The 27,818-nt window shown below is 40.9% G+C and overlaps 1 protein-coding gene across 5 annotated transcripts; it reads right to left on the bottom strand.

Moving 5' to 3' along the window:
* Positions 1-523: 523 nt before the first annotated feature.
* IFT52 (intraflagellar transport 52) lies at positions 524-27,410 on the bottom strand. 5 transcript variants are annotated; one of them, XM_072944266.1, is made up of 14 exons: positions 27,305-27,410; positions 25,055-25,179; positions 24,312-24,399; positions 22,512-22,641; positions 22,147-22,222; positions 20,958-21,029; positions 17,496-17,622; positions 14,294-14,395; positions 13,283-13,351; positions 9,561-9,715; positions 5,552-5,639; positions 4,468-4,576; positions 2,400-2,545; positions 524-786 (listed from the first exon to the last, which is right to left on the bottom strand). In XM_072944266.1, the coding sequence occupies exons 2-14, from the start codon at positions 25,171-25,173 to the stop codon at positions 739-741; spliced, it is 1,329 nt and encodes a 442-aa protein (XP_072800367.1). In that variant the 5' UTR covers positions 25,174-25,179; positions 27,305-27,410; the 3' UTR covers positions 524-738. The 5 variants fall into 5 exon arrangements, with proteins under 5 accessions (XP_072800367.1, XP_072800368.1, XP_015093284.1 ...); XM_072944267.1 differs by having other exon boundaries at positions 14,294-14,380; XM_015237798.3 differs by having other exon boundaries at positions 27,278-27,405.
* Between the last annotated feature and the right edge of the window lie 408 nt (positions 27,411-27,818).

Raw genomic sequence — 27,818 nt, 5'->3', positions numbered from 1 at the left:
TACCACATCTCTTACACACTGGCAGTGGTGTTCAATCTTCTGTCTGGCTTTCAGCGTTCGCCAAAGGTGGTTCCCAATGTATCCAGTACCCAGCTATACATTTTAATGCCAACTGCCCCATTCAAGCAGGTACAATCTCTCCCATTGTCCTTGGGACAGATGATCACATTCTGCCCTGCATCATAACCAAAAATGATGATAGAATACAGCGGTTCAGGAGCTCAGAGGGGGATGAAGTGAGGATGGAGACAACAGCCTCCAAATGGTTGTGCCTGTGGGCAGCTGGGAGAAGGAGTGAGCGGTCTATGTAAGGAAGGTACCTATCTACTATTTAATCTTTTTCATTAGGTACAGTGGGGCAAACAGATTGTGGGTTGTTTGTTTTCTATCCTTTTGATAGTCCAAAACTATAAGGATTCAGAAGCTTGAGAGTTATTTATGCTTTTGATAAAAGAGACTCACATCTAGAACTGGAGTCAAAAGAAAAGACTTCAATGAAAGACTGATTCATAAATTATAAAAGTACAGATTCAAACAGATTTAATTTTAAAAATGGAACATATCTTACATAAGGATCTTGTAAGTTAGAAATGTTATCCCTCTCCGGGCACTACAGAAGATGCACAGACCTTCCACAGCTCACAGAGGAAAAACTATATAGACAATTTTGAAAAGGAGTAATTCAAAAAGTTTACAGAGAGAATCAGGAGGCAGAAAATGCTTCAAGAGGCTTGGTCCTCATAAATTGTTCTGGAATGCCGTTTCACTTGTATCAATATCATGTTCCTGGATGAGGGAATAAGACAGAATTTTAGTGTTTCAGTACAAAGCCTGAAATGTGAATTCTTTGTTGTTTTGGCTTTGATTAGAGATTCTAAATCATCTTTAATTGGGACACACAGGTAATCTCTGGCTTTAAGGCTAAATCCAGACCAAGGATCAAATTTTCATGATTAGGACAGGGCTCTGACCACAGCCCACCAGCCCCATGATGAGTGGGAAGCAAACACAGTTGAAGATACTGATGGAAAGACCACATAAAACTTCTTACCTTGGCTTTGGGGGCCATTCCTTGCCTGCCACCCAGGTAAGTACTGGTGGGAATCTACCTGAGCCCCATCCCATATTTCAGTGCTGAGCAAGTATATCAATACTTTGCCCCTGAGTTCCCTTCCTGGCATTTATCTCAGAGCACCATCCTCGCCCGTATACTCCTGTCTCCCCCACTGCACGGAGCTCAGAGGCAGACAGCAAGGACTGCATTCATCCCGTTCACTGCTGTAGCCCCGACATCTAGCACCATAAGCACAAGTGAGGTGTATCCTATGAATACCCAGCAGATCCAGCCCCCTGCCAGTAGTGGCTCAGATCCTAATTAGTCTTTCTACTCAGCATAACATACATGTATTAAAGAAAAACGGACTTTCCCTCTTTATACTGTTTTATAGCCCTTCCTCCCACCTCACCCCATTTACTGTATCATGAATGTCCTCCCAAGTCCTTAAACATTCTTCTAAACATTCTTAATCTTACAGGATACACCCTAGGTACTTAACCAGTTCCCCACTGATGAAGACTTTTCTTCCATTAAAACAATGCTGCACTGAGCATTTTGACTGTAAATCTACACACATTCAGTATTATATTCTCAAAGACAAATTTTGAGGATTAGAATTGCTGGGTCAAAGGTATATGTATTTTTCAGGCTTCTGAACGATATTACAAAAAATAGCTCCAGAAAAGTCAGACCAACTTATTCTCCCATCAGTAGTATATAAATGAATGCCCCTTTAACAATAGCGGTTGGGCTTTTAATTTTGAAGTCCTGTCCAGGGATAGACAAAATGAAGGCCAGGCAAAATTTTAAGTTCCTGGTCCTCAGTCTAGGGCAAAATGATCCTTAATATAATGTGCTGACCTTACGTCCTGTACTGCCCCACCCTTAGCTCAGTCCTCTCCAGCCACACAGGCATCACTGCTGTCCCTCAAACATGCCTGGCAGAGCCCAGCCTTAGGGACTCTGCATGGGTCTTCCCTCTGTGGGACACTAGTCCCCAAATCCCTCAATGCCTTCAAGTCTTTGCTCCAGTGGAGCCTATTCTGAATATCCACACTGCCACCTTCAGCACACTTCCCTCTCACTCTGCTCTACTTTTCTCTACCATAGCATTTATCATCCCCTAGAATATCCTGTGATTTACTTATGTATTGTTTGTTGTTTACAGTCTCCTCCAGCTAAATCCCTCCATAAATGCAGGGACTGTCATCTGTTTTGTTCACCAGTAGATACTAAAATACTTGCAGAATGAATGAATGGCATTAAACACAAGAAGTCCAGTTTCTGGATGATACCACCACCCGAAGGGCTCCCACTTCACTGGGCCTTCCAGACGCTATACCTGGTTCAATTTCTTGAACTCCACCACCTGGAAGAAGATGTGCTCAAGGATATGTTTGGCATCTTGCTGGTCCTTTGGTAGTTTACTGGTGACACCAAGAATGTCACCACACTTCCTGACGTAGAATTCCAGGTCTTCTTCAGTACCTAAGCACAGTGAGGGCAGTTAGATTCACCCTTAACTCTGCCCTGTCCCAACTACAGACTTTTGTGGTTGAGGTACCCCTGTTGAGTTGTCTCAAGATCACCCAAGTCTCCCTAGGGTAATGTGACCAAGGGACTTAAACAATGACAAACTGTAGAGATCTCTGTGTGCTGCTTTTGTAAGTTAGGACAAAAGTGTGACACCTAGTGAGAATAAGGCTGGACTGGTTCTGGCTCGCCTACTCCCAGATCCCACACTCCTACATTACAAAGAACAGGAAAAGCCAGTAGGAAATTACCATTCTCCGAATGCCACAAGGACCATTATGAGAAGGACATGTGGGTGTTTTAAATAGCATTTATTATAGGAAATGAAGAAAAAATATCACCCACAATTCCACCAATAGCATATCTCTGTGACACCACCCCAGGCCTGTATCAAGGATGGACAGCCATTACTGCCTTTCCAACATAACATTGTCATTTCTTTTTGTTTTCCCTCTGATTTGTGTTTTTATAGTTATCATAGCTATGATCTCTCACCCCAGCTCTATCCCCACCACCACCACTTAGGGTAATTACTGCCATGTATGCCTACATATTTACATGTGTAAAAAATGGGATCAAACTACAATAGTTGTGTAAGTTGCCTTCATCATTTATCGACAGAACACGGACATTCCATGTCAAAGCTTATGCTCCACATCTTTCTTTTAACAGATGTATAATATTCCACTTTTTTGATATATTTTTTAACCAATCCTAATGATGGACCATTAGGCTGGTGCCAATTTTTTGAATGTGATGATTAATACCTCTGTAGCTAATCTTTTTTTCTTTTGTATTTCTACAAGGATTTCTGAAGGATAAATTGCTAGAAACAGAAATGCTAGGTCAAAGCATCTGGTCCCTCACAGGTTTATTATTCCTACTGGACTAATTACTGCTAATTTCTGATTGGACAGCACCTACCACAATGCCTAGCACAGAATAGAGATGCGGTAAAGGTGTCTTATACTGAACCATTTTCATTTTTGCATATTCCTTTCCAGTCCTTGAACACAGACAGATCATACAGATACTCCCACAGTTGGGATCCTACTGTAAGTAGAGTTTTATATCTTGTCTTCTTCATTAAGAAATCTTGCTTAAATTGTATCAGTGTCACTCCCTGGGCTTGTAAATCTCTTTTACAGTGACTATGTATTGTCCCACTGATTGAACGTGGTACAATTTACTACTGTTCCCCTGCTAGTGAACATTAAGACTATTCCCAATTGTATTTTATTTTTTAAATAATATAGTAATCATTTGTGTACCTTCATTTACCAACTCCTTAGATTAGTTTCCCAGGAGTGGGATCACTGCCTCAAAACAGATGGTTAATGTTCTGTGTCTGAGCACACATGTGCAGGCCCACCTGCTGTGCGAGAGACAGGGCTTGACAGAAGAGGCATTGGACTAAAAGTCAGGAGCACCAGTCACCAAGCATCCAAGTGGCCTGGGGCCTCATTTCCTCATCCACAGCTCAGGGTGGGCACATACGACTCTAGGATCCCTTCCAATGTGAAGTTTCTGTAATTTTATTGGCTGTGACTGAATTTTCTTACTCAACTGCTCCTATGACCAAAGGCCTAGATTTGATAACTGGAAGCCAAGGTCAGAATTCATCCTAGAGTCACTCAATAGGTCAGAACTAAACACCCACAGGAATTAAGGCTGAGACCTTGGCTTCTGCTTGGCACCATGTTCTAACTCACTGAGCTAACTGGCCTCTAGAGAAATAACATCATTTACATGAAATAAAAACTAATTTTATACGCCCATTCACATTTTGTTCTTCCTAAACAATCTCTAAGCTTTGTCTCACAGCTAATCTCAGAAATTCACAATAAAACTCACAAAAGGAAACAAACAAGACTCACACTTATTGGTAATCTGAGCAAGCCGAGCCTTTTCAGAGGAGAACGTCTCATCTAAATCAAACAGCTCTAGCGGAGGAGGTGGTAATTCCCTGAAACTCGGAGGGAAAACCTAAAAGGCAATAAGGTCTTTCATGAAAGAGCATATCCAAAGCCATAACTAACAGTGATGAGACGAAAGGAGTATGAGAGGCCAACTCAGCCCTTCCCTGGGATGAACCACCCAGTGCCAACATCTCCTGCCCTGACCCATTAGACCACAGCAAACAAGACAACAGTCCATTATAAGCAACTCAGCGGAACCGGCTCTAACCAAACCACTGACCTGACCAAGCTGACGTACCAGTGCCCATTAACTCGTGCAAGGACACAGAGTTTGGGGCTTATTAGGTTTATTAGTGTTGAACATTTGATTGTCAAGTTGTTTCTCATCTAATCATGAGTTCTTTAGGGACAGAAATTGGGGAAACAGCTGTGAATTAATGCAGAAAGTGCTGAACTTAGAGCCAGAATTCGCAGGAATGAACCAGTGGTGTGCTGATAAATGTTTGACTATCACTCAAAACAAAAGGCCTGATCTGTAGCATTTGTCGTTTTGTCTTGTAAATACTTTCACCACGGCCAGTTTCAAGCTACCAAGATGAAGCCAACTGGCTCATAACATTCTAGGAATGTGGTGGGATAAGACAATTTGGAAGGCAGTGGAGCTCATGCTGGACTGGGATGTGGAAAAACAACCTCTAGACACATGAGGGCTGTTAGGACTGTGCTATGAATCTGAGTGCCTGCTGCCTAGAAAGCTCAAAGTTTTCTAGCACAAAGCTCTTCATCCTTTTCCCTGAAGAGTTCTCATATCTGCCCTCCAACCTCAGAAGATGGGGAGTATTTAACAGCGAGGAAGGTCCATGCCCTTGATTTCTCAGTTGGGAATGACATCAAATGCAAGTTCCTACAAAAAACTAACAGGTTTGGTCTCTGCATGTTTAGAGCCAGAGAGACATGGAGACCTACATACGAGGGGCCAGCTAGCCAGGGAAGGGCAAGTGGCAGGGCCCTGCAGTGGGCTGTCCCCTGCATACCTACTCACCGCTGGTTGAAGGGCTGGCAGCGGCGTCTCAAATTGAGGTTGGATAAGCTGGAGAGGTTCATGTTTCACGTTCAGCTGTTCATGAGCCCTGTGTTAACAAGAAGATAAAAGGCAGGAATCAAGACGAGACACTGGGGCAAAGCACATCGAACTGATCACATGGTGCTCTTCTCCACCAAGTCAGGAGGTTCAGCCCTTTGGCAGAAACACACACAAAAAAGTTGTTATATGGAATGCAGTGATCCTTTCAAGAATCTTCTCTCCTATAGCAGACAGAGTGACTTTATTGAGAACAGAAAGGAAAGGTTCTTTCAAGTGTCATATCACGCTTCTCCTAAACAGGCTTTTAATGTTTACCCACTGGACACTGGGAGCCTTGTAACTCACTGTGTTTCCTTATTTGTTTTCACCATCAAGAGTCGAGTCAAATTTGAAGTAAGCTTCTGGCAACTGTGCAGATCAGGAGGATTAGGCACTGCTGTGTGCTCATTCACTCCACAAATACTTGCTGAACACCTACTATGTACCAGGCAGTTTTATCTACTGGGAGTACAGTAGCAGGGGAAAAAAAAGAGTCCAAGGCAGGCCCTCGTGGAACTTACATTCCAGCGGAGAGGCACATGATAAACTAAAGCCAAGACGCCAGCTATGAATAGGCATTACAAAGAAAAGCAGATCAGGAGAAGGGGACAGAGACTGGGAAGGGGCAGGAAGTGTGGCTTGTCCAAGCAGCCCTGAGTGAAGGGAGGGACAGGCCATGCAGTCATCCTTAGAAGTGTCTCAGCCAGAGGCAAGAGCAAGGAGAACAGGGAAAGGAGTGCCAGGCACTTGCACAGAACAGCAGGGTAGCCAGAGTGGCTGCGGCAGAGGGAGAGCAGTAGCAACAAGTTTCCAGAGTCTACTGCTGCCCTCCCCCCATGGTATTTTTTTTTATTGTGGCTTCCCCTTTGCCTCCCTTCTCTCAAATATTCATTTGACCTTTTTTGCATTGTTGTACAGAATTGTGCAAGGTGGCTGACCTCCTCTGGGAATGAGGCAAATTAAAATATACTCACTCAATTTAAATTGTACACTCAACGGTGGCCTTTCAAAATGCACCTGAATAAGCAAATGCAAAGAGGTGTGGACAAAATTCACCCTTCCACGTACGGGTGCTTTCAGAAAGGAGAGAGGTCTGTGACTACAGAAGAGCAGGTAGCTGACCTTACCGCTGTCACCCCCTCTACATTTCTCAGGTATGTGGAGAGCATCTTTCTCAGCAATGAGAAGATCCCCACAGAGAGAAAAGTCTTTTCTTGAGTATCTGCCGCATGCCACACGCTGTGCCTAACCTTGTGCTAGGTACTTACTCCATTTAATCCTCAAAACAACCCTGAGAAGTGGGTGTAATCTTTTATGGAACAGGAAACAGAGGTATAGAGATGAAGCAGCTTCTCAAGGTCACATGGTTAGGAAGCAACAAAGGCAAGATCAGAACTCAGACCTGGCCAATCCCTGCCAACTAGAAGCCCCACGACTCAGTCCACCCAGAAGGCAGAATGACGTTAGAGGCAGTTCTAAGCTAGAGGTCCTACTACCCACACACGAAGAACCCTGTTGCCGAGTCCTGCCCTTGGTCGTTCCAACCATGAGATTCTGTTTTCTGTCCCTAGACAGAGCTGACTGTGCTGAAGGCCTATGTTAATAATAAAACAAATGCCATTAACTCTTCCCTTTCTCTACTCAGCTCACCACCTGCCCAAATCTTCCTCCTACCAGTAGTCAACATGTACTTGGTGGGGGTGGGAAACAGGCGGAGAAGCTAATCTTAAAACCAAGCCAAACCTAATTCAGAAAGATAATCAGTATAGGAAGAGGGGGAGAATGACTGTCATGACTATACAAAAATCTGTGAATGGGGCTGCTACATATGCCAACATACCCCGGCCTGAACTTCGGCATTGCATTTTCACCACCGCTGTCTCACTCCTAAACCCACCATGAACTCTGAGGGCAGGGACGCCACACCGTTTGTCTCCACCTCACGTCCCACAGGCATCAAGAAGTACTGGATGGACAAATGAAGGTACTTTAGAGCAATACCCTACAGTTGACATAGATATTTAAAGACTAATAGAATTTTCAGTCAAAAAGAGAAATTGCATTTGAAAGATGTTACGTGCAAATAACACTACTCAAAAGCACCATACAGAAACCGTAAGCCAGAAACTCCTGCCCTTTGCTGTGTGGTATGAAAGACAAATACAACCAAAAGAGCCTCTAAAACATCTGCTACTTGACTCTGCTGACACTAAAATCATACAGAGTTCCAATCAGTCCCTCATTCAACACTGAGGAGGGGTCTTAACGGCCTTTAGCACATCAGGAATGAAGCAGCCAAAATGGCAGAAGCTGTTTGGACTGGCAGGAGTTAGTGGAGCAGCCTGATGAAGCTTTTGTTACTCTAAGAAAAGCCCTGCATGAGAAGGAGAACATCAGAGGTCAAAACCAGGCAAAGAGCCAAACATGCAGCCAGGATTTATGACCTGGCTGTCACCTGCAGGCTGCAGGTGGTGAGTGGGTGACAGAGATGCCCTGGCAGCTCTGGGGCGTCAGTGCTGTTCTGCTTTTTAGAAACACTGTAACCTCCTATGGTAACAAATCTCCAGATAATTTCTCCCCAGGTTCAGAGTTAAGATTGGCTGGATTCAAATTCAGGCCCCACTGAAAACTAACTGTGTGACCTTAGGCAAGTCACTTAACTTCTCTGTGCTTCAATGTCCTCATATGTAAAAAGGGGATAATAACTGCATTATGATTATCACATGACAAAGCAACATACATAAAAAAAACTTAACATGGTACTTGTTAGAAGTCAAAGCTAAATGCAGTTCAAAGGGCAATTAGGAATAAACTTCCTTGCCTGGACTCACCTTGTCTTTGCTCATGAAGGACCTCACTGCAGAGTGCTCTCTCCCAGTGCCCCAACTATCTCCTGAAATCTCCTCTCACCCCTTAAAGTGCAGCTCCCAGCAGAGTGCCAAGCAGACACAGGTCACCAAGAAATGTTTGTTGAAATAATCAATGCCTGGCCACAAGGACCCCTCTTTCATAAAGCCTTCCCCGCTCACCCCAGTCAGAATTGAATTCTCTTTCTTCATTATGCCCATGGCCTCCAGTTTTATTTTTCCACATTTAGCATTAGTATAATAACTTCGTGTCACAGCTTTTGTCTGTCTCCTCTGTATGGCTCCTCCAAAGACCATACACTTTAGCTACAGTGCTTGGCACAGTCTGAGCTCTATAAGTACTTGCTGACCCTGAACACAAGTACAGCGGCAGGAAGTTAGACAATCACCTGTAGCTGCACCTTCAGCCTTTGGTTTATCCAGATGTACATCCTGTGCCAGGCCAAAGGTGCTCAAAAATGTTAGTCCCTGTGCCTGTCATTAAGGATGGAAAACAATAACAAAGCAGGCAACGAAACAGGGTCAAGCACCAGCTTGAAAGTCACTCAGGCCTGGCTTGAAATCTCTGCTCCCACCTTGGAAGAATCCCTACCCTCTCTAAGACTCAGTTTCCTCAGCTCAGAGGATAGGTAACTCAGAGAGAGCTACTGAAAGTACCAAATGAAGCAGGTAACTCAGAGGACTACTGAAAGTATTAAATGAAGGAACACTCTGGAGTGCTTATAGGGCGACTAACTGTCTTGATTTACTAAGGCGGTTTCTGGGATATGGGATGCTCTGTGCTAAGACCGGGAAAGTCCCGGGCAAACCAGGACAAGTTGGCTCCTCCATATGCCTGATACAGAGCCTGGAACACAGCAGGGGCTGATAACTCTTGGCAGTTTTCTCTGCATCAAGCCCCCACCCCAATCTCCCAGCGATCTCAGCTGACCTCATCACAGAGCTGAGAACATGTTTTGCACACCGCACTTGCTGTAACCCTAACTCCCATCCCCAGGCTCGTGTTTTCAGACCGAACACTCAGAATGGAGTGCAGAGCAGCAGAGAACTGCGGTACTGACTTGATGACCTTGGGGAGGGAAGTGGTGTCCAGCTGGTAAATGGACAGGTCGAAGAGGGTGGTGAAGTCCCGCGGGTTCTCATCGCCCTCCTGGAGACACACTCGCAGCCGCTCGGACAGGGTGGCCATGTCAGGCAGCATCATGTAGTCGGAAATCTGAAAGCCACAAGAGGGTTCCTTTCAGCAGATCAGGGGCAAGAATTTACTCTGCCTGGTCTCTGACAACTCAGGTCTAAATCTGCAGTATTTCTACTCTCTTGCCAAGAGATTTCACTATGCACGATCACTGACAACTAAACCTTAAATAAGCCACTTTGGGAGGAAAGAAGGACAGAGGTCACCTGGCTAAACCTGAACACTGGCAAAATCCAGTTCTGCAATTACTCATGCCAGTGTGCACACAGCTGAACATGGCCAGAGAAATGCACAAGGCCTGCTGACTGGCCTCCTTTTTATCTCATGATCACTGATCTTGGGTGCTCAGCCATCAGCTAAATTCTCAAGTTCATTCCCTTCTCCTATTCTCCTCGGCAACACCTTCCTTCCGTCACTTCAACCATCTAAAATGATTTTCCCTTTCTTAATTTTAGGTGATGACCTTATTTTTTACTTCAGTGAGAAAACAGAAGCAATCATAAAAGGAAGTCTCCATCTCCCATTTCAACCTCTGTCCTTTCTATCCTCTCTCCAGCCACCAGCACCTGGGCTGCACACAGTGCTTTCTCTTCTGTCCTGTGTACAAACTGCCTGTGACCCCAGAACAGACAACTCCTCCTCAGACACCAGACTCCAGCCCCTCTCAGCTAACTGAGGACAAGCCTATAGCACTGCTGAGGCGCCCTTAATGATGTCATGTGCTTAATGATGACAAGTGCTTGATGATGACACTCTGGTAACAGCAAAACACAGGGAAAACCTAAATGCCTGTTGTTAGGAGACTGGTTAAATATACTACAGTACGAAGAAATGGAAAATACAGCTTTCAAAAAATAAAACAAACAAAACAAAAACAGTCAAAAGAAAGTTCTTTTTGTATAAATACGGAAAAACCTCCAAGGCATATTTGGTAATTTTGAAAAGTAAGGTGCTAGACAGTGTGCATACACAGCGCCGTTTAAGTAAAACAGGGGGAACGAGAGCACACGCACACGCACACACACAAATTTGCTTATCTATGTATAAAACATCTCTGGAAGAACAAAAGAGAGACTGCTAAGATTGTTGTCACTAGGGAGACAAGCAGCTGGGCAAAGACAGAAGGAAGACTTCATTGTGCAGGGTTCTGAATTCCAAACTATGTGAATGCACTACCTAGTCCAGCAATAAATTTAAATTTAAATGAACGCATGCTGGCAACAAGAGGCTTGTTTATTCCTAATCTCCCTTTGAACTCATTTAGGCTTGACTTCTAACAAGGCCAACTTGGTGCTCGTTTTAAAAACTGGTCCTCTGAAGTCACCTACAACATGCACATTCTCCGGCACTAGCACTTGAGAAGACACCTGAGCATTACAGAAATAAGTCCAGACAAGCAGGCTCACTTCTTTTTATATCCCAAGGGTCGAAAACTTCCCCAGTCCTCAAACTCTTTTTCAGACAAGAAACAAGGCAGAAGGATCAACAAACAGATGCCCTTCCTGGCACTATCTGGCTGCTGCAGAGGCTTAAACCCTCTAATAGGACAGGGATGGAGGTGAGAGCAGTAGCAAGGGCCCTGACTGGGGCAGGACACACACCTGGGACGCGGCATAGAGATCAGTAACAGGCCAGCAATCCCAAAGGTCCTGCGGCTGATTCTCAGCTCTGCACAGAAGCCTGCTACAAAATCCTAGTTCAGACAACTAACAAGGCCTTAGACATCCAGACAGAAACATTAAAAGACTGCTACCAGAACCACTGGTTTTCATGACTTCTTAGCAAATGCTGAGGTTAAAACTTGTTACGTAAATTCCTTCAGCCCTTTATCAAGCTATCATTTTATTTTATTAACTATCATTTGAAACTGATCTGTTTCTGGGTTTGAAATCCATTCCAACCTAACAAGATTTAATCTGAAACCATAGTTAGGCAGTTCAGATTTTTGGAATATCTTACTGTGAAATGTTCCTGGATCCAGTATTTTACTTTCCAAAGCCTTGCAATACAAAGGACCGTTTTCACCAGGTCTCACATCTGGAAGATACACAAAACTGCATGGTCTTAGAGAATGGTCTTAACAACATCCCCTTCCTCTGGCTTTCTACTGATGCTTCCCTTCAGAACCAGCCCAGCGTCACATGTATTAAGAGAGTGAACAACAGGGCAGCAGAAAAGGCACAGGCTCCAGAATCAGCCTGAAATAGGCGTCGATAATGGCATGGCCAGGTATTAATCTAAGCAGGCACCTTGGAGAATTTTCTTACTTCAACTTCTTCAACTAGAAAACAGGAATGACAGACACTTAGCAGAAGCAAGGTGGCCACACAGAACAGAAGCAGATGCAGCATCTTAGTGCTGCTTCCCTTGACCCACAACACTAACCCGGCTTGGCAGCTGCCAAAGATGCCATCCACTCAGAGTTGGGTCCTGTGAGAGCTGAAAAGTGTATTCCTAGCTGTACCCCAGTTCTTTCATTTTGGGGGCTTACATCACTTTTCAGGAGGAATTTAAGCTAAACAGCCACACTCTTAATGTTTCCACATAAGGGGATATTTTAGACATAGGGCTTTCCAGTCGAGGGCAGTAGTCAGTGGACAGCCATTTCTGATCACCTCTTGCCCACCTCCTGCTGTCTACAGCCAAGAAATTATTATCCTGACATTTCAGAGTTTAAGAAACTGAGAAGTAACTGTAGAATGAGCAGACTTTGAATCAGGAGAGCTGGGTTATGGGTCCTGGCCCTCCAATTTCTTGCTCTTTGAGCATGCTGCAATCTTGCAGAATTCGGTTTCCTCTTCTATAAAACAAGAATAAGACCATCTACCTTCTGGGGCTGTCATGAGGTTTAAAGAAGATGATATATGTGGACACAGTGCCTGGTATATAATACAAGAATTTTAAAAAATCTTGCTAGATATACAGCACGTTTTACACCTTTTAGTTTAATAAGTATATTTTAATCTAATTTAGGCCTCACAGCTATTCTGTGAGACAGAGAACACAGGTATATTAGCACCCCCACTTCACAGATGAGAAAACTAAGACAAAAAAAGATCCAAAAAAAACTGCTTAAGGTCCCAGGATGATGAAAACAGGACCTAGAATATAGTTACTGGTTCCCATTCCAGTGCTGGTCTCACCATTATCCCTTCTCTGGTAACTATTATCACAGTGTCTTTAGGATGGTTTTTCCTAAAGGCAACGAAATTATAGTTTAAAACAAATCCTGGTGATCTTTGTTTCTTCACAATAAAATTATTTTTATATCTTACATATTTTTGAAAAACATATTTCTCTACAGGTACTGATTTTGAAAGTTTGGGCCAGAGAGCATATATTAAATTCCAGTTATTACATCTATAGAGAGAGGTTCCTGTCCCATTGAATACTGTAACAAATTATGTAATTTATTGATTTATTATTTTTTACAACGTGGCCTTCATCTCCCTAAAGAGCATCACTTCTTTCCATCTGTCTTACAAATAAAGTAAAAGATAGATATTCCCCTGGAACTGGCAGAAGTGGTGCTGAGAACTTGGACCCACTTTTCATTTCAAAGTTTCTTAATGATTCACAACCTCCTACCTCTGGGTCCTCAGCATCAATCTGGTTTAGGTGGATGTCTCCTGTCGTGAGCCACTGGAAAACAACATCCTGGATTTTAAAAAATAAACACAGAATTAGACACTTGGTTATTTGAGAAAGCTGAGGGCAGGACTAGAGAATTAAATCAACCAAGAAAACATGATTAAGGGAAAGAGACTACACCAGTGATTGGAAAAAGAATAGCCATCTATCTCTCTTGGTGAAATCACATGAAAACTTAAAAGTTTTCCTCACCTTAGTGCCCTTTTTCTCACAGAAAATTTATAATTTATCTTAGGGCACTCTAACCTCTCTAAGCACAGGCCAAAATTTATTAAAATTTATTCACAGTCCCGAAACAACCCCTGCTTAATGTGCTGATGACAGTCGGAACTTAAAAAGTAGAATATATCTAGCTCCCCCCAGAATGTGTCCCATCATAACCCTCCTACATCCCACTCGTGCTGGCCAGCCCCTCCCCACACTCACACCTTCACTGCCTCCATTCAGGTCACTGTCACTTCTTGCATGGCTGACTCTACCAGCCTCCTAACTAGCTCCAGGTTGATCTCTCCCTCCCATTTTCCAGACACCTGACGGAGTTTTCCTAAAACACAGATCTGACTGTGCCCAAGGCTGCTGGACACTCTACAAGGGCTCCCTGTGGCTTTCTGGAGAAAGTTTAAGATCTTCGGCTTTATATATGAGACCCTAGTTGGGCTCGCTCCTCCCCACTTCTCCAGCGTAGTTCCCACCCCAAGGTGGCACACTTACAAACGCTCGCCGCATCCTTCTGGATTTACTTCTGTGTCTCATGCTCGTTCTTCAATGTACTACAGGCCTTTTCAGGGCAGAGACTACACCTGACTCAACTTTGTATCCTTAGTGCCTGGCATATAATGGGCTCTGAATAGCTGGTTTTAAATGAATAAATAAATGCAGCAGTATTTTTTTAAAAGACATGAAAATCACAAACAATATTCATTAGTATGATAAAAAAGAAGAGCTTACCATGATTTTGCCATTTTCTTCTTTATCCAAATATTGGTCACTGAACATGTGACATGAACCAAGCACTGCCAGTTTCCCACCTTGGTTCTGTTGGTGACAAAGCTGCGTAAGAAATTCAGATACCAAAATGTGCCACATGTATCCTAGTCTCCAAACTCATCAGAATCATGTGAGCAAATGTCTCATATACTAAGAAGTGCCAATTCATGAGTATATTAACAGTCTAGAAATATAAACTATGATAACAACTATATTCCAACCTGCCTCTCAATTTAGACACTTCTATTTGACTTTAACAAAAAGCAATGTGAATTGGTTCAACAGTATTTTCCCATTGTTAGTCAGTATTACCAATTTAGAAAAATCAAAACAAAGTATTTTCCAGGCACAGCTACAGAAACAATAAAAAGATGGTGGTTTCCAGGGGTTTGGGGAGAATGACAGAGGGAGGTATGAATAGATGGAGCACAAGGCATTTTTAGGTCAATAAAATTATTCTGTATGATACTATAGTGGCTACAAGTCATTATGCATTTGTCAAAACCCATAGAATGCAAAACATTAAGAGTAAACCCTAATGTAAACTATGGACTTTGGTTGAAACAAACAAAAACAAAGTATTTTCCTATCAGATTAATAAATAAGGAAAAAATGACTATTAATGTTGGTCAAGTTTTAGTTAAGTTCTTTTACATACTGTTCCTGAAACTGTCAACATATGCAAGAAAGCAGTTGCAGAAATATACCAAAAACTCTGCACAATTTTATAGTCACAAACACAAAAGATTAGAAATAAATCCAAATGTTCAACTACAGGAAAATGGTTAAGAATAATGGAACCTCCTCCAGTTGTTAAATTATATATTAGAAAGGGTTTTCAGCAATGTGCAAGAATGCTTCTATCACAACATTAGATTAAAAAAAAAAGTATACCATCAGTTGTACAGTTATCAGAGCTTAAAGCCTATGAAGCAAATAAACAAAAACGAGGCACAAGCGAAAGTGGGAGAAAATGATCAAATCACCAGCCTGGGCTGCCTCACAACAGTGAAAATGGGTGGCATTCTTTTTTCCTCCATTTTTATATTTTAAAATTTTTCTATAATGAGCATATATTATTTTTGTAATGAGGAAAACAATGCAATATTAAAAATACAAAATGAAATCAGATTTTTCTAGCAACAACACATACAGGGAACAGGCACAGTCATACTGGCACCAGGAAAGAATGACATCTAAGCCAGAGATGTTAAGAGATACAAATACACAAAGTCCATAAATAAAATTTACAAACCAAACTCTGACTTGTCCCACCTGAAAAGCAAACACTTCAGAGGAAAAATAACAGGACTAGTATACCATAGCCACTGCAAACAGATCAGTTACTGAGAACAGGAAGTGAACCTGGTGGAACTCTACAGAAAGACCAGGGAAGGGACTGGATGAACTGGGCTGCGATTTGAAACCTTGTAGGTAGGTAAATACCTATACTTCTACTCCCAGTTAGACTTCTGTTTTTTTCCTTAAAATGCAGTTGATCTTTGAACAGCAGAGGTTTGACCTGCACAGTTCCACTTATAAGAAAACTTTTTCAATAGTACATACTCCAGGACCACATGATCTGCAGCTGGTTAAATGTGCAGGTGCAGAACTGCATATACAGAGGCCCGACTGTGTGTTATACACCATCTTCGACTGCACAGGAGATTGGTACCCCTCATCCCTGCATCATTCAAGGGTCAGCTGTATTTCCTTTTCCCCATCTCATTTATTTCAAATAGATTATAGATCCTCTTTTAGTCCTTCTGTTCTGTCCTGACTGAGATTTCACCATTGTCTTCAGCTTCTTATTCCAGCATTTGTCTATAATTTGTTTCAATTAAATAAGAGTATGTCTACTCAACGACCAGTTTGCACCTTCAATGTTGAGTCTATCCCAGCAAACCAAAGATCTAGAAAGGCTCATGATAAAGCTCAGTGAAGGCAATGGCCCTGGGCAAGGATGTAGAACCCCTAGTGCCAGCATGGCCCTGTCATGGGTTCCTGACAGAGAGTGGCCTCCTCTATGGGGTCACTGCTTGGTCTCTTATAAACAAGAGTGACAGGCAACAACCTCTCTGAAAAACTGTTTATAAGGCAGGACCAAAAGCCTATTAGGAGGAGAAAATGGGCTTTAAATAGCCAGGCAATGAGCAGACAATACTCTCAAGAGTTCTAGAAGAACCACCACACTTAGCACAGAATTCTGTACCCAACAGATGCTCCATCAAAATCCACTGATTAAGCTAGGTAAAATCTCTGTGCACAGTTGAAAAATCAATTAATTATAATTCCAGTATTATACTCTAGAGGCCCCTTTCAGATGGTGTCGCATTACTTTTGTGCCTACAAACTGACATTTCATCCAATTATTTCCACATCTTGAATCATTCAATAACTCTTTAATTTTAAAACAGTATTTCCAACTGTTTAGGAGAGACTAACTACCGTAATAGATACATGAATTTCGTATAAATATCATCTTTCAAACACAGCATAGACGTTTATTTACTTCTAATAAAATGATGTCAGAGCTTATAAATATGAGAGGGAAAAGTAATACGTAGGTCCCACAAAGAAAAATAGGATCATGAGGAGCTAGAGACATCTAGGTCTCTGGAGAAAAACTGGGAGGTCAGTGGTGAATTCTAAGTCTTGGTAGACAGGTGAAGGTGAATTCAGCCAACATGAACTAAAAGGCAGTGGATACGTGGGGTGATGAGGAGGAGGGCTGTGTCCTTTGGGAACACCTGTTCCCGCATGTTGTGGGGTCTCCAGGATGAGAACCGGACAACTAGTCTTCTGATATGTTTTCCTGGGATAAACTAAAATACTAGCAGCACAATTCCATGCATTTTGTTAACTCAACCTTTCCTTGAATGGATTTCCTTACACTGAGGATAAGAGCTCGTAGTCAGAGACAGTTATACTATAGGTAGCCTCATGTTAGGATAATATCTGGGTATAGGTCTTGACTCCATCAATCACTGGGCAATCCACTCTTTCCCCATAAGTAAAATGCAGATAGTTGAAATACTACCTCACAGTACTGTTGTGAAGACCAATGAGAAAATATATGAAACCACTACAGAAATAGTAAAGTCGTTTTTACTATTTCAATAATAAAAATAACATATCCACCCATATCTAAGAAAGGCTGTACCTTCGAGTGATAGAAAGCCAGGATGGGTCTGTTAAGCGGGAAACAGACAGAGCCTGTGGACAGAACAGCCACTGCTGGCTTCATGACACTCAATGTGGCACCAAAAGGATAGACGAAGGTGAGAGCCCTGTAAGAAATTAAAGAAGCATTCCAGTCTTTTTAAAAGTGAAAAAACTTTAAGGACAATCTCAGTGTTTCTTGAGCAATTCACAATCAAACACAAAATTTACTATAAACTATGGTATGTTAACTCAAAAAATTAGTATAACTCTAGCTACAAGTTTAATAAAGCATTTAAAGAAATATGAATCTAAATTAACAATTTACAATCATATCTATAAATGACTGTAACTGGAAGAACTAAAGTCCCCTATGGAGGAGGAGGAAGAGGGGCCTCATCTAAGAACTGAACAAACGCTACACATGAGCCTGCTCTATGTAACAACGTCTTAGAGGGAGCTAGTTTCCTCTGCCTTACAGATTTGACTGGTGTTATTTCCAAGAATGAGTATCTGTCATTAGAAGGGCCATTTAGTGGCTGAGTGCTTACATGAAGAGCAGCATATATTTATCCAACACTGGACACTTCCACACAGACCTGCCTTGGAGTCCTTCCTCTACTTTCCACTGTCCTAGCCAAGACTTTTGAGTATCTAGAGTGACACAGCTTGACGTGGGGCAATATACTTCCAGAAAGGGTGTGGGATGGAGGCAGGTAAAGGTGGGTTGCAGACCCTAGGATGAAGCCAATCCCTGCAAGAGGGAACAGTTTTACTGAAAGAAAGATGTAGCTCTGAAAAGTAGCTGTTTGAAGGAACTGTCCTCAGAAAGCAGAGAAACAAGAATCTTAAAAACAAAGCATAAAATTAGAAGACTGGGGTGTGGGCAGAGAGAGCTCCCATGAAGAATTTCCTATAAAGATTTTAATTTTCCTTTCGCTTAGACCATGAGACCATTCTTTTTAGCTTAAGTTTTAAATTATTTCCTTCCAGTGTTAGTTCCCTCATTCCTTCAGTAAAGTCTCATCCACCCGTATGACTTGGTGTCACATTGCGGTTGAGAAGTGATGCCTGCCCCACGTTCCCCACTGTCTCCTTTCCACCCCTAGCCCAGGAGTACCCCAGTAAGCAGGGCTGCAGCCCATGATTTCTAGGGCAAGAGCAGAAAGAAATGAGCAGTTGTCAAGGAGGAAGAGAATGTAAGTGGGAGAAATACTTCTGTGGATATCAGGGCACATCCTTCCCCACACTCTCTCCAGTGCACTCAAGGGAGGTAATTCTTAGGAAGGAAGGGAGAATGAACACTTGAGTTATATAATGAAAGTTGTCAGCTAGTATTTACACTGCTCTGTTTATTTTATTATTATTAAGAAATCAATCAGACTGACATTAAGCATAAGGCTAAACACCCACCCCTAAAAACACCCATGCCCAAAACAAATACAAGACTTTTCCTAACCACCTGTGAATGAGTAAGATTAGCTGGGTGGAAAGTTTGGGAAAGCGTATTCCTGAAAGAGGAACAGGAATGTAAAGATCCAAAGGTGAGAACGAGCTTAGCATACTTAAGGAATTCAAACAAAGTCAGTATGGCTACAGCAGAGTGAGAGAAGGAAAAGGGGACATGATAAAAAATGAGGCTAAATGAGAGCCTGAGACTCCAACAGGTCAAGATACTTCAAAGCACAAAACAGGACTGTTTATCCACACCTGAAAGCCTCCTAAGACACTGTGCTGCTTCCGGGATAACCCAGGAAACAACCAACCAGCCATTTGCCCTTCACTACAACTACCAGGAAGCAATAATTCAACAGCAATGCCTTACATCTTACAGAGCAGTTCCACAAGTACTGCCTCATTGGAGTTTCTCAACAAGTTTGTGAGATTAATATTGTTCCCATTACACAGATATAGCAACAAAAGGTAACAATTACTTTGCCCTGGGTCACCCTGAAAGTGAGACATGAAATCAGGAACTTCTAAATCCTTCTAATTCCAAGTCCACAGTTCTTTCATTTATTTACCAAGAATTAGATTGTGATTTCTTGAATGTCAAAAATGTTAACTTATGATATATGTTGATATATATTTTTCTCCTTTATGACTTTACCTTGGTTTCATACTAAGAAGGTCTTTCTTACCCTAAGATTATAAAATACCCATCTATAGTTTTTTAAGTCCTTTCATGGTTTCATTTTTAATATTTAAAATTTTAATTCATCTGTAATATATTTTGTGGCATAAAAATGAAACCATTTTTCCAAATGGTTAGCCAAAATTATGCTATCCATTCCCCAATAATTTGAAATGTCACTTTTACTACAAACTAATAACCCCTATCTTCTATATATATTCTGGGTCTGATTCTAATTTTTTAAATTTATTTTTCACTATTTCTGCATTAATACCACATTATTTTAATTACTAGAGCTTTGTAATAGGCTTTAATTATATAAAAACATTCAACTTCTATGGGGCATAATACTCCAAAGTAAAAAGGTAAACCGGGAAAAATATTTGCAACACATGGAAGTCTTATACATGAATAAAAAAAGACAAACCATCAATAGAAAAATAGCAAAAAGCAGTAAGCAGGAAATTCACAGAAGAAACATCATCAGCCAACAGACTTTAAAGGTCACCCCACTCACTAATAAAGAACTGCAAGTTAAAATAAAGTGGTACCATTTTCAATAAACTATTCCATGCTGGCGAGAGAGGAAGAAGGGGCGTGTTCATAGGGACTGTAAATGTTACAAATGCCTGGAGGGCGACGTGGCAATGCATCAATTAGAAGACCTCTGACCTAGACATCTGAATGCTAAGAATCTGGCTTACTAAGATATTAGCATAAGTGCACAAGAGTTGAATCTACAAAGATGATCACTTTGTGCTTTGTTACTTACAGTAACAAATACAAAACTGTTTATATAACAGATACGCCCTGGAGCAGACTGAGGTTTGAAACTCAGGTCTGACACTTACTACTAGTCAAGTGAGCTTGAAAATTAACTTGTTATCTCATCAATAAACTTACAGGTTGTTGTGAGGATTAAATGAGGTAATAATACCTGCCTGTGACATAGTAAGTGCTCAATAAATGTTAGGTGGCATTATTAAAGGGAAATATTATAAATGACCTAAGTGTTCAATAATAGGAGATTGGTTAGATTAGGACATATCCAAAATTAACTCAGTCATTAAAAGAATAAGGTATCTATCTTTATTTTTATATATTAAAAAAAATAAAATGTCTAAATACTGTTAAGAAAGATCATCTTTGGGGAGAGAGGCATGGAGTTACACTGGAGAATTTCTATTTTCTTCCTTTTGAACCATTCAAATTGGTTTTCTGGTGAGAATTACTTTTGTAATAAGAAATGAAAACTCTTCATTTTGAAAAAGAAAACTCTTCAAAATGACAAATACATTCTCTTCAGGTGGCCTCAGAAAACACACTCACTGGGCATTGTTTCCACTGCTCTCTTCATCAATGATTCCAGGCACGGCCTTCCCTGCAGCTCGGCTGATTTCCCTTGAAGACAAAAATTAAAAATCCAGTAAACAAAAAAATTTAGAAATTTCACACTCCTTTCATTAACAGTTAAGTATGAACTAGACACAAGAACTATGCAGGCTTGTTCAAAATACAATTCTTAAAAATTAAATAAAGGTACACCTATACACCTACACCTCTTTCGGGAAGCCTATAGAAGTAACATTAAAATGTAAGAATCAGTTCCTCTTTCTTGAGTCCTGAGGGAACGGTCCATAGATTTACTAGACCTATACCTCTAGGCCTGTGTTCTAGACTCTGTATCTTCAGACCCAGCAGAGTACCTGGCATATAGCAAGTTCAAGTGTGGAATGAACCGCTGTGAATATAGGGAAAAGCTCCCAGAGGGCACCTGACGTTGCTCCCTCAGGCATTCATTTCCCACTTTCTCAAAGCCCCTAATTTATGTTTTAGGATCCAGTGGGTGAGAAAAAACTGACTTTATCCCGGGCTCCAGGGGTGGAGAATAATATGACCCAGCTGTGCCATCAGGGCACTCTATGCCCTCTGCCACAGTGACCAGGTGTGATGGGCAGGTGGCGTAGGCCAGCTCAAACAGAGCAGATGTCAGTTCTATTATTTCTGGGAATGCTGGGACCAAGGCATGTGCTCTTGCCCTAAATGGTATCACATGAGGATACGAATTTGGGAACTGTTAAAACTATTCAGCCCACACACAGAGGAGAGCAGAGCCAAGAGAACTGCAGAGAAATGGAACTGGAGCCCTGATGACATTATGAATCTTTCAGTCAATCAATATTCAAAGTCTGCCATATTTCTCGGGTTTTCAGTTACATGAATCAACGAAGTCTCTTTATTATTTAATCCCATTTGAATAGAGTTTTCTGTTATTTGCAACTGAATGTATTCTAACTGACCTAAAGGTGATGTGGAGTAAGGTTTCAAAAGATGGGAGGAACATAATCTGATAGATGAGAAGTAACATAATAAAATAAACTATGATGTAATAAAATAAAACAGAAAGGCGAGAAAGGAAAAGGGGCCAAAGAAAAGAATGTGTGAGAAGAGAGAAGGGAAGATTCTTGCAGGAAAGATGAGAGTCGTTCGCAAAGTCATTTCTGCTTTCCATGCTTACCTATTCAAGACTCCATTGGAGACAAGAGCTTCTTTAGGATGGAAATACTTATAATACACATTTCTAACCACAGCATCTTTAAGGGGAAAAGAGAGGAAGATATATCTTAGATCAGAAGTAAGTTAGATATTATAGACACAAATTTTGATCTGAAAGGAAACCTGGAACTATATTCCAGTCTCTCTCATTTTATAAATGGAAGAAGCCTAGAATCAGAAAATTCAGACTGCTGGTCAGGCCAGAATGCTGAACCATGCACCCTCACAGCCCAGGGCTTTTCCAATTGTACTGTTAGGCCCAGAGGGCTACAATATGAATAATAAATAGGAAATCACTGCTTCTATAAAAATAATAATAATAATTACCATTATTAACCATGATTCCATATTCTTCTAGGAGAAAGTTAATATTGGTGTCAAATCTGGACTCCCCACCCTCTCCTAGCATCACAAGGATATCTCCACCACCATCAAGGTATTTCTTCAGGACTTCAAACTATGCAAAGGAAAAAAACAACCTATAAATATGTACAAAAGACTTTGGTGCAAAATAATAATAAGACCTTAAATAGCTGAAAAAGAAACACTTCAAAACTATAAAGGCACTTAAATATAAATGTATTTAAGATAATATAAAATTTACTCTCTATGTAGGATTTCCATGCTTGTCTTTAAGCATAAAGCTCTAAAATACTCAAACTGAAATGCCATTTTCCGAGCTATCTAGACAACAAACAATAGTGGAAAACTATTAGTTAAAGGAAGCTCATAGGTCTTCTCCAATCAGACACCATTAGAAAAAAATTTGAATGTGCACTCTAATATGTATATAAAGTGTGTATATTTATATAGTTATAAAACATACTCCTCAAAGGAAATTTTTAAGGATAAAAAAAATACGAAGAATAAACATAATTTCCTTCTGGCACCCAGTGGGTCATCACATGCACCCCACTTTGGAAACCAATGGCCCAGACCAGCTCTGCTATGCACGATCCTCTTGCTCTTGCATACAACCTGGATTCTTTTCACTCCTCCAACCCCCTAAATATAGAAAGTATAGTGCAACAATTAACATTTCCAAGAGGGTCTGCTCACAAATGAGACATAATTTCACAGATTCTGGACTCCACACAATAGGCTGTCCTGTTCATGGTGATTCTACAGAACTCTTCAAGTTGCAAAACTAAATTTTATATCCATTAAAAAAAAACTACCCATTTCCCTCCTCCCCCCAGCTCCTGGCAACTAACTTTCTAACTTTCTCTCCATGAATATAACTACTCTAGGTACATGATATAAATGGTATCATACAGCATTTATCTTTTTGTAACTGGCTTACTTCACTTATGATGTCCTCAATTTTCATCCATATTGTAGCAAGCATCAGAACTGCCTACTTAAGACTGAGGCAGCTTAAAAAAAAAAAAAAAAAAAAAAAAAGACTGAGGCAGCTTGAGGGGGTGGGTAACTCAGCAGTAGAGCGCATGCTTAACGTGCACAAGTCCTGGGTTCAATTCCCAGTACCTCCATAAAAAAAAAAAAGATTGAATAATAATTCATTGCATGTATAGACCACATTTTGTTTATCCACTCCTCTGCTGGTGGACATCTGGGTTGCTTCCACCTTTTGGCTACTGTGAATAATGCTGCGATGAACAAATACCTCTTTTTTGAGATCCTGTTTTCAATTCTTTTGGAATTATATATCCAGAAGTTGGATTGCTAAAGCATATAAAATTCTATTCTTAATTTTCTAAGGAACCACTGTACTGTTTTCCATAGTGGTTGTACCATCTACCTTTCCACCAGAAGTACACAAGGGTTCCAATTTCTCCACATCTTTGCTAACACTTGTTATTTATGCTTGGAATAACTGTCTATCCATGAAATAGAATAAAAAAGTTTAATTTTAACTGGAATTTTCCTATTTTTAAAGAAAAAAAATGGCAAAGAAGTATGGCTAATATTTAACTAGCCTGCACTATGTGTCTGGCACTTCACAGGCACTAACTCAGTTAATCATCACAACTCTGTGATGAAGAGAGATGAAAGTACCACCTTAAGGCGACACAGTAAGTGGTGAAGAAGGATTTTAAATCCAGGGTTTTAGAGCCCATGCTCCTCACTCTCTTACTACATTTCTTCTTTATGGACAATTCTTACCTCAGCTGCAGTAAATTTTTCTCTTGGCCCAGCTGTAATCCACAGTTTCACCCCAATTAGCTTCTCAGATGTGATTTCATCTTTTAAGCTAGAAACATGATTTGAAAAGCAAGTGTTAGATCCATTATTTAAATCAATTTATGAGCTGTTTTAGCAACTAGACTGTATGCAACCAGAGGCTACAGGGTCCCAGAGATGAAGAGATTTAGAGGTACTTGGTCCAGCCTCTCTCCCAAAGTGAGGTCCCCTCTAATAGGCCTGCCCCAGTGTCATCAGCCACTGGTCAAATACTACCTATAAGCCAAGGTGACCAAATTAAACCATGCTAGAGCATAAAGAAGTCCTCGAATTACTAATTTAATCGGTTCTACAATTAGCTTATATGATTACATATCCTTACCCATTAAGAAAAACTGCACACACACACACAGTTACTCTCATCTTTCCTTTCCCTAAACTGAAGTACTGACCCAAGTTAAAATATGGAGAAAGTCTCTAACCTCTTAAAAACCTGTATATTTATAATTAGAATACTTTTTTGATTTGTGATTTGGGGACAACTTAATAATATGCTAATTACCAATTTCAAAAGAGATGTTTTAATAATAATTTATCTCTGAACGATCTTTAAACGGAACTCCACTCACCAAAACAATCTATCTTATGTAAGAAAATAAAGACTTTTCAGTGTTACCAGCAGGCTGTTACCATCACTTAGAAGGGAAAACAATACACACGGTCACCTCTGAATCTTCCAATTACTCCGAAGTCTTTTCTGCATGGATTTATAGCCATTGCTGGTGGTAAATAATTCCTTTTTGTATGCATTGAAAAGAATGGTGCTCCGAAGCTCTTTCTCCATGGTTACCTTATAGAAAAAAGAAGGGATCAGAAAAAGGGAAACAACATTCCAAAAGGAAGACCCTAAAAGAATAGTCTACTTCCTCTAATTGATTAAGAAAAGGCATACAGCTGCAATTAACCTACAATTTCCCTACAATTCCCAAAGGCTGAGAGTGAAATGACAGCTGCAGAAACCCAAGGCAAATCCTAGCCTTCCCACCAGCCCAGATCCATGGCCCTGCCCTGCCACCACCCTACCATGTGGGGAACCATGTATCCAACCTGATTCCTCACTGTTAACTACTGTTAAATGGGGGGTATAGTTTTCTAAATTTCTTTATACATACGTTAAACTTACAGTTTTATTTATGAAATAGGACCACATACACTATTCTGCAACACACTTTTTTCACCTAACCTATATCTTTCACATCTTTCCATGTCACTATACATGGATCTACCACTTTTTAAACTGCTGCACAGTATTCCATTTTATGGATGTACCATAATTTATGTAACCAGTTGTATACTGATTGGTATCTGCTATTCCCCCCATATTTTTGCTAGTAAAACACTACTACAAACATCATGTTTGAACACGGTATTTTTATGTACTTTGCATGTCTGTAGAATAGATTCCTACCTGTTGAATGGCTATGTAAATTATTTCCAAATTGCCCTCCAAAAAAATTGTACTAATTTTTACTTTCACTAATTCTAATACATTTCTGTTTCCATACAATCCTATCTATTTTTAATTTTTTCATCTTTGCGAATATGATAGGCAAAAAAAAACCTTTATTGTTTTAACTTGCACTTTGAAATTAGTGAGATGGCCATCTTTCACTGTGTATATTAGCCACTTGTATATCTTCTAATTTTCTTGTTCATATAGTCTGCTCAATTTTCTACTGGGTTTAATATTTTTCTTAACTGACCATTACACAAGTATTTTCATAAGCTTTTTTGTTTTTAGACTTAGCTACTGGTAGGTATTTTGGGTTTAATTTGTTTGAATTTTGCAGGCCATGCAGAATGTTTTAAGTTATAATATAGAGTCAAAAGTATTAAAGCTTTTCCTTTCTGGCTTCTAGATTGCGTGACATATTTAGAAGAGTTGTTGCCTTGCTAAGATTATAGATGTATCTGACAATGCTTTCTACTAGCAGTTTTATGATGTCATAATTTTTAAGATTTAAATTTTAGTCCATTTGGAATTTATTTTGTTGTTTAAAATTAATTTTGTTATTTTTTTAATTACTAGGAAGCCACCTGAAACCATTCCATCTTTTCAATGCTGATTTAAAATACCACCTTGCCTATACAATAAATCCCTAAAAATTAAATTTTATTATGAACTCTATATATTTTATCTGCCTGTAAGTCACAGCTCAGTTCTACACTACTTTAAGTACTATAGCTTTATAATATGTATGTTAATAATATTTGGTGGTGCTGATAGAGTTAATCCCTCTTACTACTCTTAATTTTTAGAATTTTCCCGGTTGGTCCCAGATATTTATCCTTCAGGTTGATCTTTAAAATCATTTTGTCAGGTTAAAAAAAATACCCCCATGATCCTACCACAGCTGTCCATTCATGTTCCATTCCATGCAGGCCCATGCTTATCTTCACAGTGTGTATATACAACAATGTACTCTGTCTTCTGATTAGGTTAGTGGTTGCATGGTTATGTCATAATAAATTCAATCGCCGCCTTTATAAGCACTTTTCAACTTTTTGCCATCATAGATACTCCTGAAATTTACACATTTCTACTTCTGCCATTAATAATTTTTTACCATAGGACAGATTCCTAATAGCAAGATTCCTAGAAAAAGAGAATGAGACTAGGATGTTAAGTTATGGTTTCTTCTCTAATGGTCTTTTACACACTCAACACGATGACTAAAAATCTTTCAGCTGGAGGCGACTCAGATTCGAGCGCAGTCTGAGGTTCGGGATCCGAGCCTGTATCTGCGCCCTCCTTTTACTTTATCCTAGCAGACCTTGATTTTTCCCGACAGGGCCAGAGGCCTCGAGGGCAGTCTGGCGAGGCCCTCGCCAGCTCCCAGGCCGCCTCAATGCCCCGGCCGGCCCACCCCAGTCGGAGTCCGTCTTACCTGAGGCCCACTGACCACCATCTTTACCTGACGCCGCCCAGCATCCTGCGGCTAGGTATCCAAGGCCGCTTAGCAACCGCAGAGGAGCGCTGAGAAGGCGTGGACCGGGGCGTGGATCTACTTCCGGGGCAACGTGATGACGCTAGCTCACCTACCTCGTCACGGAGGAAGTATGAGTGGGGGCGGGGGGCAGGGCTAATGTAGGACTGTACCATTATTTTGGATGAGGGGTAACTCCATATAGAGCGTGGATTAACTTTAGGACAAAGATAAACCCACTTAATTTTATCCTTTAATATCAAGTCTTATTTAATAATTATAAAAGTTAGAGGCTCCAAGGACTCAAACTTCGCTTCACCCCGAGCGAGGAGAACAGTGAAGACTTCCGGCGGGGAGTGCAGAAGGCCCAGCCGCGATCCCAAGAGCGCAGGCGCAGAAGGCGGCCCGGCGGAGGGCGGAGCCTTGCGGCTGCGATGTTGTCTGGTGGGTCGCCGCGATGGGAATGCAGGACTCAGCGGTTCGAGGCGTGTCTTGGGAGGTT

This window comes from Vicugna pacos, chromosome 19 (genome assembly GCF_048564905.1).
Source record: "Vicugna pacos chromosome 19, VicPac4, whole genome shotgun sequence".
Taxonomy (NCBI): domain Eukaryota; kingdom Metazoa; phylum Chordata; class Mammalia; order Artiodactyla; family Camelidae; genus Vicugna; species Vicugna pacos.
Note: the sequence above shows the minus strand (reverse complement) of the source record. Positions and strands in the feature narration are given on the sequence as shown.